This window comes from Wolffia australiana, chromosome 7 (assembly GCF_029677425.1).
Source record: "Wolffia australiana isolate 7733 chromosome 7, ASM2967742v1".
NCBI lineage: Eukaryota > Viridiplantae > Streptophyta > Magnoliopsida > Alismatales > Araceae > Wolffia > Wolffia australiana.
This window is the reverse complement of record NC_135841.1, coordinates 11,544,615-11,557,909: the sequence shown is the minus strand read 5'-3', so window position 1 is coordinate 11,557,909 and position 13,295 is coordinate 11,544,615. Positions and strand designations below refer to the sequence as shown.

The window sequence follows — 13,295 nt, the reverse complement described above, 5'->3', positions numbered from 1 at the left end:
TTGATAAAATTCTAAAAAAAATATTTCTTTACATTTGAAAATTTTTTAAATTTGAAATTTAATCCCCCATTCATTAGCAAAAAAAATGTCTTTCACATATGCACTTATAGTTGTACGGTAGTAGTTAATTGTGATATTTGAGTTCTTTACTAGATAATTAGCTTAAATTGTGATTTTCACATACCCTTTATCCTTTCATTAATTTCACGAAGAATGCAATAAATCCCCGCCAAATTTTATAATTATTTCACAAAGAATTCATTAATGAATTTCATTATTTAAACCCCACCAAATTTTATAATACTTATTTTGCAAAAAGTCATTTAATTTTTACATAGTTGAAAAATGAATTTAAAATTCATTAGTTAAATTCCAGATGACTGTAGATAGTTCATTATTTGATTCCGAACTTTGTCAATCTAATCAAATAGTGTTTGAAGAAGTCTTTTAAAAATTAAAAAGACGGGTATTCCACCATGGAATTTCCATACTTAAATATGCAAGATGTTGTGCATAATTTATCAGTTTTCTTAAGTAATCTTATCTCCATCTTAGAATGAGATGAATATGTTGCATTAGAATGAGTTGAAAATTTTGTATATTTCTTACGATCACCATTTGAAATGTCCATTGGAGTTCAAAGGATAGCACACAAACTAAAACGGGAAAAAAATTTCAGAGTATGGCTAGAGGTGGGCATGTGGCATTCATGAGTCACAGCAAAGGTGAACCAAAAAGTATGCAGCATTTTTTCAGAGTCTGAGACAGAATACTGATGCAGAGTTCTTGCAGCCGTCCATCCAACTCGTTCAAAATCACCTTCACATTGGAGTAGATTGACGGTGTTGAGATGGCCGTCTCACCTCTCGCACTTTTACACAGTCCACAGTGTTATAGGATACAAAGTAAAAAGGAAATCCAATGTGATCAATGGGTAACAAAGATTGATGGATGCAAATTGCCACCATTGGAAATGGTTGAGCAGCATTTTTTAATGTCTCGAAGAACTATTTCTGATCTGAGATACATTCACATTTTCCGACATGAATCGGTTATTGACCAAAATAAGAGAAATAGTTATCAAATCTGCAGCAATAACGCAACATAGGAATGGCATCAGAGGAAAAGAGTTTGGGAGACAATTGTTCGACAAATGAGGTACTCCATGATCGTCAAAACCTGATCATGAAGTGGGAAATTTTAAAGGACGAAAACAGGTACTTTAAAAAACAGCATTCAACCATAAAACAATGATCCAAAATTGTAAAACCGATCACAACAAATAAAACAGGGTCATAATCACCTAAAAACTTTTTTAAAAAATTAAATCACAGTCTTTTCTCGTAATTTGAGAAAAATGAAAGCAAAGGATAAAAAGTTCGAACCCATATATAGAATCGGAATAGTAGAGAGAGATACCACTGAAAATGGGCAAACCCACCAAAAACAAACCAGAGAAATGCTCTATGATGAACCGTTGTTGCCATTTTTTATAGCCATATCGAGGAAAATACAGATTCAAGGAAAACCCACAAGAGGATACAGGATCCAAAGCGAGAGGAGTCGATCAATTTCACCAAAGTAGAAGTAAGAGAACTATCTCCCCCCATAGTGATATCTACCTCAAAAATATTCAAAGACTCAGAGCAAGAACAATTTCTAAGTTAGGGAAGTGAAGGTGAGAGAAAAATTGGATGCCACGTATTTTAAATGGAAAGTTCTAAATTCAAATTAAGAAAAAAATTTTGAGAAAGGAAGATAAGAGCTAAGAAAACTAAATTCAAACTAACACGTTAGAGAGAGATTCTTTGCATCACATATGGAAGACAAATATCTGCGTTCACTGATGGGGAAAGGTGGATAAACGGAGGAAGGATGCGGTACAAGCACGACCTACACTAAGGCAGGAAGATGTAAACCCGTCCACCGTCTTCATGTTTTCCCCTCTTACGCTGTTACGTGAAAAGGAGAGAGTTAAGAAAAATAAGCATGCTCAAGCAAAGGTCAGAAAGCAATATAACGTAACTCAGCATCAGAAGAGCTGTTGTTGTCAACAACGTCATCCTCGGAGTTAGACGAGTACTGCTCTGCGCGATGGAACCATGCACGAAGCATCATCAGCATCTCAATGCTCTGCATCTAGGCGTCCTCTTCGATACGTGGTGATGCCTCGGCCAACTAAAAAAAGCCGCTCCACCGGTGAACTGGTCGGGCTTACGGCAAGAAATTGGGACGCAATTTTTGTCACGTTCGGAAAGTATCGAGTTCCGACGTCCTTCCACCAGCTTAGTGGACAATCTTCCTCCTCACTGTTGGGTTCTAGGGGCCTTGAGATGGACGAACAACACAAATCGATGCGCAGCGAAAGGCATTGTTGCGAATCGAACGGCATCAACAAAAAACACTAAAACGGCGTACCCTTACACGAATTCGATTCGTGATTTCTTCAATCCCGGAGCGAGACGAGTCGAGCTGCTCAAGTGTGCAGCCTCTAGACGTATCCACGCGATCCTCGGCACGTCGGATCTCCTCCTTCACATAGACGAGCCCTGCTCTATCTCCGTCGGCGTCGTTTCGTCGTCCCGATCACATCAGGGCTGGAGAGGGGGTGTGGGGAGAATGGAGAAGAAGGGGAAGGCCCTTGAACAATTCTGGCCTGGGTGAATTTCGTTCAGGGCCTTCCCCTATTTATACTAAGTGGGTATTTTTCATAAAAACCCTCAAAACTTAAGTATATCTTCCAACGTCCAAAAGACCATTTGCGTGTGACCCTCTAGGCCCATGTATCAGTCTAGTTAACGACTCCAACGGCCCTATAACCTTTATTAGCCTTCCAACTTAATTAACTATATCATCATATAGATTAATTAATGTCGGATCGATTTAACCCAATCGATAGGTCGAGACTCCGACACGTGGGGTGCCAAGCTACACCTCGTGTCCTAGAAGATACAAAGGAGTGTGCATCGACTCACTCATGGAACCTGTTCATCATCGGTTACCGTGTATATATAATCCCTCATCCACTTGACGCTCCTTGGACGACCTAGGGTATGGTCAACTGTCAAACCCTAATCGATCATTCGAGTTAGTACTGATGCATTCGGAAATCATCGGAGAACTCTTCTCCGATATTTCACTACCTTGGCCAAGGACTTTGTTGCATCATCTTCCTTGAGCTGTCACCTCTTATACCGAGGGTGGACGATCCCATCTTGACCACTCAATCGCCTTCGTGTACTTCTTGATGCACCCGAACTAAGACCGTTTAGAATCCCATGATTAGAGACTCGTTAGCCATAGCCAAAGTACAACCGTCCGTCCACAAGACGTCTTTGGTGTCTCAGGTCTGAGGACCACTTACACAACCGTGACGTGAATCAACCTGATTGACAGTTAGGTATAATACCATTCAGGGATTCGTACGGATCAATTCAGTGAACTCTTTCCACTAAAGAGCACCCACTATCTATCCTTAGTGTCGCCACACTAATGGCTACGCGACCGGCCATACTCATCATATGAGTGAGGCTAGATAGTGCTATTCTATCCGGATACTTCAATGTCCTTCTCGTGTATCCTTCGAATAGGAATATTTAGAACACATGCTTAAAGACTAGTGATCTCCGTATTACGATCTCATCGTAATTCACTAAGTCTGATCATGTATTCATGGACTTCATTGTACGCATCACACGTGCACTATAATGAATATGTTCTATTAATGAATATGGAACGAGATGTGGAATGTGTGATTGGCTTGCCAGCCACATATATTTCCATCACTCACTACATGGGATATTTAGATACTTGTCGAGCTCCTGTCTATGCGTTGAGCGTGGTCGCTGAGTCTTACACGGACATGTATATTGTTGATGTTGGCAAATATGTGCGGTCGTTTAACACACAATTTGCTCGTCAAAATATATATATGAAAATTCCTAATTCAATGATTCGATTGAATCCACAGAGATGAGTAAGGGTCGAATCCACAGAGAACGCGGGTTGACTTAATCGATTCAGTTGACTCGGTCAACCGAGGTCGAATTGAACTTAGAAAGAAGGAGATTGTTTTAATACTAAATATATATTTTAGAATAAGGATAAAAATGGTATAAATGTAGTAGGATAACAGTCAGAGGAACCCAAGTAAACTCATTTCGCCCAACTCTAAGGTCCGATCGTTGAGATATGGCAATCGGAAGTGCAAACCCTAATTCTTGATTTCAGAATAACCCATGGTAAAAGAGGAATTTGGGTGCCCAAACCTTAATGAAAATGAGCTATTTAGGTACCCACAGAAAGAGGACTCAACAAGGAATGCAACGGTACCAAACGCACAAAATTCGGACTTAAAACGAGGGAGAAATCCCTGTTCAAAGTTAACCAAAGAAATCGCAGACGAAAATCGCGGAGTCACGATTCTATCTAATCTGAATCTGAGCTAAACTCTAATCTAATCTATTCTATAGGGTAAGGATTGCGAAGATTACGCACTACTAACCCGATTGCTCCTGAAGATGTTGCCACTATCGTAGTCCCTTCTTCGACGGCGCTTCGGTGTTCAAGGGGCGATCCTCAAACGCTTTCTCACCCATTTTGTGATTGCTCGCACAAATCCTGAAGAAATGCCTCCTAAACGCGAAACAAATCACTTCTGACTCAAGAAACTTTCTCACAAGGCTCCAAGATGTTCAAAGACTTGAGATTTCAAGAGTGAACCGAGAAGAGGGAGAAAATGGGAGTTAAATAGGGTTACATGGGCATTTTTCCCATTTTAGGCCTTAGTGGGTCGTTCGTAACCCACTAAGGCCACGATTTCCTCTCTTTCCGGCCTTATTCAGGCAGGGAATTAATTGGGCCACCCGATCTGACTTGGATGTAATAATGGCCTCCATGTGGGCTTGCCCTACATGTCCACGTCTGGGCCTGCTATTGGATCTGGTCTTGTGCTCGCTCAATGGGCCTCGGCCTTGACCCCATGTTCTTCACATCATTCCTCTCTTATCTCTTCTTCATTAGGCATCCACTTAAGTCCTGAAAGTCAATCTCAAGAATATCGTTAATTTCAAGTGGTTTGACCTTGAAAAAGGTCAAATCTAACTCAAACATGCAAATAAGCGTAAAAAGTGCATAAATGCGGATTTAATGAAATAGCTTGGTGATAGAGAAAATGTCATGAAAACATGATAACATGCACCATATTCATGATAATTAAGCATTAATAATAGTGAATTATGATCAATTTGCATATTAACTATGCATGTTATCAATTGTCGCTTGGAGGATACAAAATGTTCCGGACGGCGTCTTCCAGATGATTCGCCCTTCTCTGAATCACATCTAGTTGCATTTGTTTTACATGCACTGTCTAAAAGAATGCCAAGATAGGAAAGCACGTCTTCGCGATATGACGTATGCACAACGTCTATTTTGGAGAATGGATCCAGTGTCCCCGCCGTTGCCACAATATGATTGCCCCAAATTACTTTTGCGTACTGCATCAACTTGATATGCATAGCACTACACGCCGAGCGCAACGCATCCCTCCGCTCGACATCCAAGGTTTCCCTAGCACTGTACATAGCCTGCTCAAGTTGAGACTTCAGGTCCGTGATCAATGATGTTACTTCAGTGATTGGCAATCTCTTTGTGGAACACACATAGTCAGAACCCTGACATAGTGGCCTGAGGATACACAAATATTCATCAATCAACTCCCAGTCCTCCTCACATTGGGCGTAATCTTTAGTCGATGTCGAAAGGAACCTCATGGCCATATGGTCAAGTACCTCTCTCCTAGCAAGAGCACGCTCTAACATCATGAAAGTGGAGTTCTAGCGCGTTGGGCAGTCAACCTTTATCTTTATCGAGTTCGGGAGCTCAAACATTTTGCACATATCAACATATTTCTCCATTCGTTTTGTGGATTCCTGAATAGCGTTGACGATGGCTCTCACACGTGAAATGGCTATTCCCAAGGGTGCAGCTGTCGTTGTACTATATTTTTTGGCTTGTGATTTAGTTGGTTCATCCTGTCCAACGCTGCATATGTGTAAAAATCTCAGCCTCGTAGCATACTACTTTGTGGTGCCTCAGGATTACGAATGATCTTCAATCCGGCCTGGACTACGAGGCTGAGAACATGTGCAACGCATGGTACGTGTCGATCCATAGTGAATTGTGGGTTTACGGTCTTCAGTTGATCTACAATAGAGGCCATCATCTTTCTGTTGTTAGGCACATTGTCCGTGGTGATGGCACAAAGCTTCGACTCGATTCCATATTCATATGCAACTTCAACGACGATCCTCACCAAGTTGGTGCCGCAATGGGATCCCTTAATCTGCCGGATAGAAAGGAGTAGCTCACAAAGCTTCCAGTTGATGTCAATCCAGTGGGCAGTGACACCTAAAAGGGCGAGGTTATTTCATGATGTCCAAGCGTCCACTGTAAGAGAGATACTGTGAACATCAGCAAACATCTCTATTAATTTCCCTTGGACTTCTCTATACATATTAGAATCCGTTGCTTTGACCGCATTAGGACCAGGGATGTCCCCAACCACCTGTGTCCCGTAGAACCATAATCTTTGGAACAACTTCTTCTTCACAAGTTGTCAAGGAAGATCGTTGTCATAGATGAACCTGACGAACTCCTCCTTCGTACGCTCCACGTTGATGCCGCGTAAGTACAGCTTGTGGGACAGTAATTCGTAATGGGTTATCCTTCTCTAATTCGTCCGGACGCCCTTGAGTTTGTCGTGAAATTTACGATGTACTTTCTCTATATGTCTCCAAAATACATTTGTGCTCTTATCTTTATTCCGTTTGATGATGACCTTATGGGTGGGGTTCTGCTCTTGACAAAGTGTACATTGGTACTCGTCCGGGCCAACTTCAACAAATCGATCTAAAGCTTTAGACCGATTGCGTCTTACGCTTCAAGATGACACATTATCATCCACGTCTACGGCATAGCACTCTGCGGACACCGACGACGTAGCCCTAGCCGTTGATTTAGGAGTGGTAGCAGATGTGGACTCCATATCTGTATAAAACTAATGGAGACTCTAATAGTTTTTTACAACACTCGATGTTTATAAGAAAAACAAATGCAGAAAAAAACCTTCGGTGATGACCATCGATATTAATCTCAAAACTTGGACTCATTGACTAATAATATATCGACAGATCGATAACCATTCTGGTAGACTCAAACACGGTAATCACATAGCACAGGAGACAGAATGATATATACGCAACTAAAAATTTGTTATTTACGATTTGTAGACTATGAACAGTTGATATATATGTGACAAGTTGATATATACGTACCTCTTTGGGTTGCCGACAAATAAAGCTGCAGTCCAGAAGCTCCGAAAAAGACGTGTACAAACTATCTGAACAATACATGAAAGCGGCGAAATTAAATTATATTGGGGCCTACTAAATATAAAATTAATGTTCTATTGAAATAATCCAGGCATGGTTAAAGAAAAGATTACTCATATACTTTAGTACCTTGGGCTACATGATATGGAGCCAGAATTGTTTTGGTAAACACCAAGTGGCAGGGGGAGAATATGACAACTCATTCAAAAACTCATTTAAATAAGCAACACAGATAGATAGTTTTACAGAGAGATAGATAGGTAGATATATAAACAGTGAGATAGATAGATAGGTAGACATTGAGATAGATAGATAGATATACAGAGAGATAGATAGATAGACAGTGAAATAGATAGGTCGACAGTGAGATAGAGATTGAGACAATGACAACCCTCTTATTCAATGAATCAAATCACTACCCAAAACCTATCTTGTGGGTGATTGGAATGGAGATTGAGATAGATAGATAGAGATTAAGATAGCTAGATAGATAGATAGTGAGATAAATAGATCAACATTGAGATAGGTAGGTGGACATTGAGATGGACAGATTGACAATGAGTTAGATAGGTAGACAGATAGATAGTTAGATAGCGAGAGAGAGAGTTCCACAACGAGATAAATAGATAGTTAGACAGATAGATACAGAGAGATAGATATGCAGTCAGATTACAGAAATATAGAGAGAGAGAGAGAGCATTTTCCAGCATTCAAAATTAGCATAGGCTTGGCAAATTTTACTATGATATTGACATAGTAAATTTTGTAACATTGAGCTAGATAGATAAACAGTGAGATAGATAGATAGATAAACATTGAGATAGATAGATAGACAGACAGTGAGATAGATAGAAAGATAGGCAGTGAGATAGATAGAAAGATAGACAATGAGATAGATAGAAAGATAGACAGTGAGATAGATAGAAAGATAGACAGTGAGATGGATATGTAGACATTGAGATAGATTGATCGAGAGTGAGATGGATAGGTAGACATTGAGAAAGATTGATCGACAGTGAGATAGATAGATAGATAGGCAGTGAGATAGATAGGTAGACATTGAGATAGATAGATAGATAGATAGGCAGTGAGATAGATAGGTAGACATTGAGATAGATAGATAGGCAGTAAGATAGATAGGTAGACATTGAGATAGATAGATAGCCAGTGAGATAGATAGGTAGACATTGAGATAGATTGATCGACAGTGAGATAGATAGGTAGACATTGAGATAGTTTGATCGACAAAGAGATGAATAGATAGACAGTGAGATAGATAGGTACACAGTAAGATAGATAGATCAACAGTGAGATGGATAGGAAGACAGTAAGATAGATAGATAGATAGTGATATAGACAGATCTGATGGATAGATAGGCACATACCTCGCCGTCGGGAAAGTGCTCTTCGACGATGCAAATGGGCGCGGAGGGCCACCGACCTGGTTGATGGGGGGGGGGAGCCGGGAGGATCTTCTTTCGCTCGAAGGACACAACTAGGGCGCGCCTGGTTCTTTCAAAAGGGAGCAGGAAATAAAGTTTTTTTTAATACATAAATTTTCGTCCGGGATGAGGGACAGGACGGTTTTTGCCCTGGACGGGACAAAAAACTGTCCGGGAAATATTGGACACGACGGTCTTTTACTCAGTGGACGAAAAACCGTCCTGTCCTTCGTCCCCGAGAAAATTCTGGACGTCGGACGGGACGAAATTCGTCCCGTTCCGTCCGGGACGATCCGGATCTATAGATGTGACGGAACCTTACTGACGTTACCGTCCGTCACGTTTCGTCATCCGTTCCGTCACGTCCCGGACGTGTCGTTCCCTATTTCATAGAGTTGAAGAGGCGAAGATCGTCCCTGGGTAGGGTTCAACGTTGTTCTAAGATCACAGTTTTCTGCGGCAAGACTTCTGCTTCGATGCGTACACGCAGATTGAATTTCGTTTAAAATTTGATTCTTTCGATCGGCGATGTCTTCTGCCGCCGGTGGAAAATCATCTGGCAATGCGGAATCTGAGTTTGGAGTGATTCAAGGGCGGAAAGACAAGAGAAAGGCTCTGAAGAAGCTGAAGAGGAAGGAGATCAGGAGGAAGATCGCTGCTAAAGAACGCGAGGAGGAAGAAGCGCTTGCTAACGATCCCGAAGAGCAGCTCCGTATTCGTCTTCGCCAGCAAGAAGAGCTTGAAGCGGCGGAGAGGGAGAGGAAGGCGTTTGAGGAGCGGGAGAAGCTCTTGCTTCATGCGTTAGCAGAGCGGCATGCTCTAGAAGAAGCAGAGAAACAAAAGAATGCGCTTTTTGAAGCATCGCATGAAGAAGAGGTGGTCACTTTTACTCGTATTTTAACGCTTTTCTGAGGGTGAAATTACTGTTCTTCGCTGTTTTTTTTCTAATATCTGAACCGGGAAATTGTTTGGTAGGTTTTGGGGACGCATGGTTCGGATTACGAGGACGGACCTGCCGAAATCATTTGGAAAGGCAATGAAATAATCGTCAAGAAGAAAAAAATAAAAGTGCCCAAACAGTTGAAGAATGAGGTTTTTCGCTTATATTATGTTCTTCGCTTGTTCTATCAGCCTTCTTTTACATTATTTAAGTGTTAATATTGTTACAACTGCAGGAGGTTGATAGACCCACGTCGAATCCGTTCCCACCTCAACCATCTTCCTTTGATTCTTCCCATATTTTGCCGCGTGTCTCTGCACAGGAATTACTTGAAAATGTGGCGCAGCAGGTTCCTAATTTCGGCACAGAGCAGGTTTGCTTTGAAGTTGTTTCCAACATTCTTGGGAAGAATTTTTTTTTTCAACTTCTTGGGTTTGTTTATTTATTTAGTTATTAATTGTTGCAGGATAAGGCGCATTGTCCATTTCATCTCAAAACTGGGGCTTGTCGATTTGGAGTGCGCTGCAGCAGAGTTCATTTTTATCCTGATAAATCGTGCACAATACTTATCAGGAACATGTACAGTGGCCCTGGCCTTCCATGGGATCAGGACGAAGGGCTTGAGGTCTGTATGATACGTGACTGGTGGTGTATCCTGAAGAAATCTCAATTTTCTATCATTACTTATTTTATGTTCTTGTATTTTTATGGTTTCAATTTATTTTGGCCTTATCAAACCTTACGTCTAAGCTCAACAACTTTTACGTTCATTTTCAATTTTTTGGAGCTACGCTGATCCTATGGGATTTCTATTTTTACCTTGGTCATGTAGACAAGTCATCCACTTTTACATCTTCATCATTATTACTTATCGGTTTGCATATGTTTACAGTTCCTTCTGAATACTACCCACGTTTTTTATATATTTTAGTGCCAAGATCTGCGGTTTTGTATTTTCTGTCATCTGAATGTATGACGCCCACATTGAGGCTATTCATTATAGATTTAATGCTTCTGGGCTTAATTTCCCCCTATCACTTGCTTAAATTATTGATATAATTTCTTTGCTTTTGAACTTTTCTCCTTGACTTCTAGTAGTATGCCTTAAATCGGCCAAATCTTTGATGACTTTTGATGAAGGATGTATCCGCACATGGGCTTGTTGACAGGTGAAAAGATGTAATAAAACCTCTATGTTTCGTTCTGAATGACTCTTATGCAGGGGACGAGTGTTAATATTCTAATGAATAACTTGTCCATTATTCACCTTTCCTTAAGTTTAAAGATATAACTTGCTTACCTATCTCTGCCTAAAAAGAGAAAATCGGCTACTGTTGAGGTTTAATAATTTGCCCGCAAGAACACAAAGTCATCCTTTCCATTATGTTTCATATTCCATAACCAAATTTCGGTTTTAAATTTCTATGGGTGCCTCAGATCATGACCCTTGATGCGTAATTCCCCTGAGCCTAGTACAGAGGGCTTATCTTCTTCGCTAAAATATTATTACAGTTCACTGAGGAAGAGGTTGATCGCTGTTATGAAGAATTCTATGAGGATGTGCACACCGAGTTCTTAAAGTTTGGGGAAGTTATCAATTTCAAGGTTGTCGAATTTTAGTATATGTGTCTTATTCTTTTGTGACATTCTCCGTTTTCCTTCACACATCCGTTTTTTTTACATTATAATTTTATTTCTTAGTCAACTTGAACTCTTTTGTCATCACAGTCGTGTTTTCTCTTTGATTGTCGGCAAAATAAGGTGTCCTTCATGCAGGGTTTTGTCAAGATTTCTGTTTTTCTTTGATATAGTGTTGGATAGCTTTAAAAATTCTCACACAGAGCGTTATTGTCAGGTCTGTAGGAATAGTTCATCCCATCTGCGGGGAAATGTTTACATACACTACAAGAATCTAGAGTCATCAATTGCTGCCTACAATACCATGAATGCTCGGTACTACGCTGGCAAGCAGGTGCTCCATTTATTTGATTTACCTTCTCTCGAACAAAATTTGAATTTTTTTGTGGCAGCAAACAAATAAGTGACGCTCTCTGCCTTCTTTCCCCTTGATTATTCTTTCGGTTGTCATTGTCTTCTTTCAATCATGTTTCCATTTTTAACTTCTGAATCCTTAAATTTCTCTTTTTCCATGATCGATTTCCAGATTACGTGTGAGTTTGTAAACATCTCGAAATGGAAGGTAGCGATTTGTGGCGAATTTATGAAATCTAGACTTAAGGTAGCACTACTTTGAGTATGCTAATTTAAAAACTAAAAAAAAAGATTCTAAAATTTGAGTCATTGTTTTCTGCCCGGCAGACTTGTTCCCGTGGAACTGCCTGCAATTTCATACACTGTTTCCGTAATCCCGGTGGAGATTATGAGTGGGCAGACTTGGATAAGCCTCCACCAAAGTACTGGATGAGAAAGATGGCCGTTCTATTTGGCACTTGCAATGAAGTGGTTCATAATTATGACCTTGATCTGGATAATAGAAGACGTCCTAGTGAAGAGGAAATCCAACGCCATGACAGGTACGTCTCATGTGTTGATTATTTGCAAAACTGAAAACGGTACTAGTTTATTTTTTAATTTTCATTATTGAATAAGATTGTTCTGCCTCTATCTCTTCATGACCTGGATTTTGTATTTTTATTTGCAAGTTGGGATCTTCTCAATTTTCACATTTTTGTCTCCCTTAATGCAATTTATCTAGTGCATTTTTATATTTAATTTTTTTTCCAATTCTGGGTTTCCCTGGTTCCGTTATGAGAAATCAAATGGGGTCTGCAGGCACAAAAGCAGAAGTATCCAGCAAAGCAGAGAGAGCCCCCCAGGGAGCAGCTCTGCTGGAGATGACAAGGAAGATGAAGTTTCACAGAAAGGCCGTCGACAAAGTTCTGAGAGACGACAATCAGAAAGGAGGAATTCTGATCATGACGATTGTAGCCAGTGCAGACGACATCGCCGTGAAACCGGCGACGACGCCTCAGAGAATCACAGGAATAGAGCCTCCTCTCAATGGGGGAAAAGAACTGAGGAAAGAAGACGACTCAGGAAGCACACAAGTAGAAGTTAGTAGTATCTTACTGTTCTCACTTTAATTTTTTTCTTGGATCATCGTTTATTCAGAATATTATGTGTTGATGTCGTGTGCTAATTTGTTCCTAACATAGAGTGATAATATATCCTTAAGGCGTTGAGGCATCACCCTGGTATACTCGGAACTGTATACTGAGCTCTTGTTGTCAAAGCTTCTTGTGCTTTGTCTTCTCTGCTTTCTAAGGCCATCCTTAGAAATGGTAGGTAAACTAAAGCCCTCGAAATTGGACAATTTTTATATGCCTTTTTAGTGGATTCTATATGTCCAAATTTACAGATCAGTAAGTTATCCTTTCCTAGTGAGTCAAATTTTCATTTCTGAACTGTTGGTAGTTGATCAAATATTTAGGGAACTCCATGGAGGATTGTACCATGAAGAGAAGCAAGGTCATTTTCTATGGAAAGATAATATAACCC

The 13,295-nt window shown here is 40.3% G+C and overlaps 1 protein-coding gene across 2 annotated transcripts; it reads left to right on the top strand.

Annotated features, from left to right (window-relative positions):
* Positions 1 to 9,238: 9,238 nt before the first annotated feature.
* LOC144705809 (Zinc finger C-x8-C-x5-C-x3-H type family protein) lies at positions 9,239 to 12,936 on the top strand. 2 transcript variants are annotated; one of them, XM_078578634.1, is made up of 9 exons: positions 9,239 to 9,712; positions 9,812 to 9,928; positions 10,012 to 10,149; positions 10,243 to 10,401; positions 11,289 to 11,381; positions 11,632 to 11,748; positions 11,941 to 12,015; positions 12,096 to 12,310; positions 12,570 to 12,936. In XM_078578634.1, the coding sequence occupies exons 1-9, from the start codon at positions 9,365 to 9,367 to the stop codon at positions 12,853 to 12,855; spliced, it is 1,548 nt and encodes a 515-aa protein (XP_078434760.1). In that variant the 5' UTR covers positions 9,239 to 9,364; the 3' UTR covers positions 12,856 to 12,936. The 2 variants fall into 2 exon arrangements, with proteins under 2 accessions (XP_078434760.1, XP_078434761.1); XM_078578635.1 differs by lacking the exon at positions 11,941 to 12,015.
* The last annotated feature ends 359 nt before the right edge of the window (positions 12,937 to 13,295 follow it).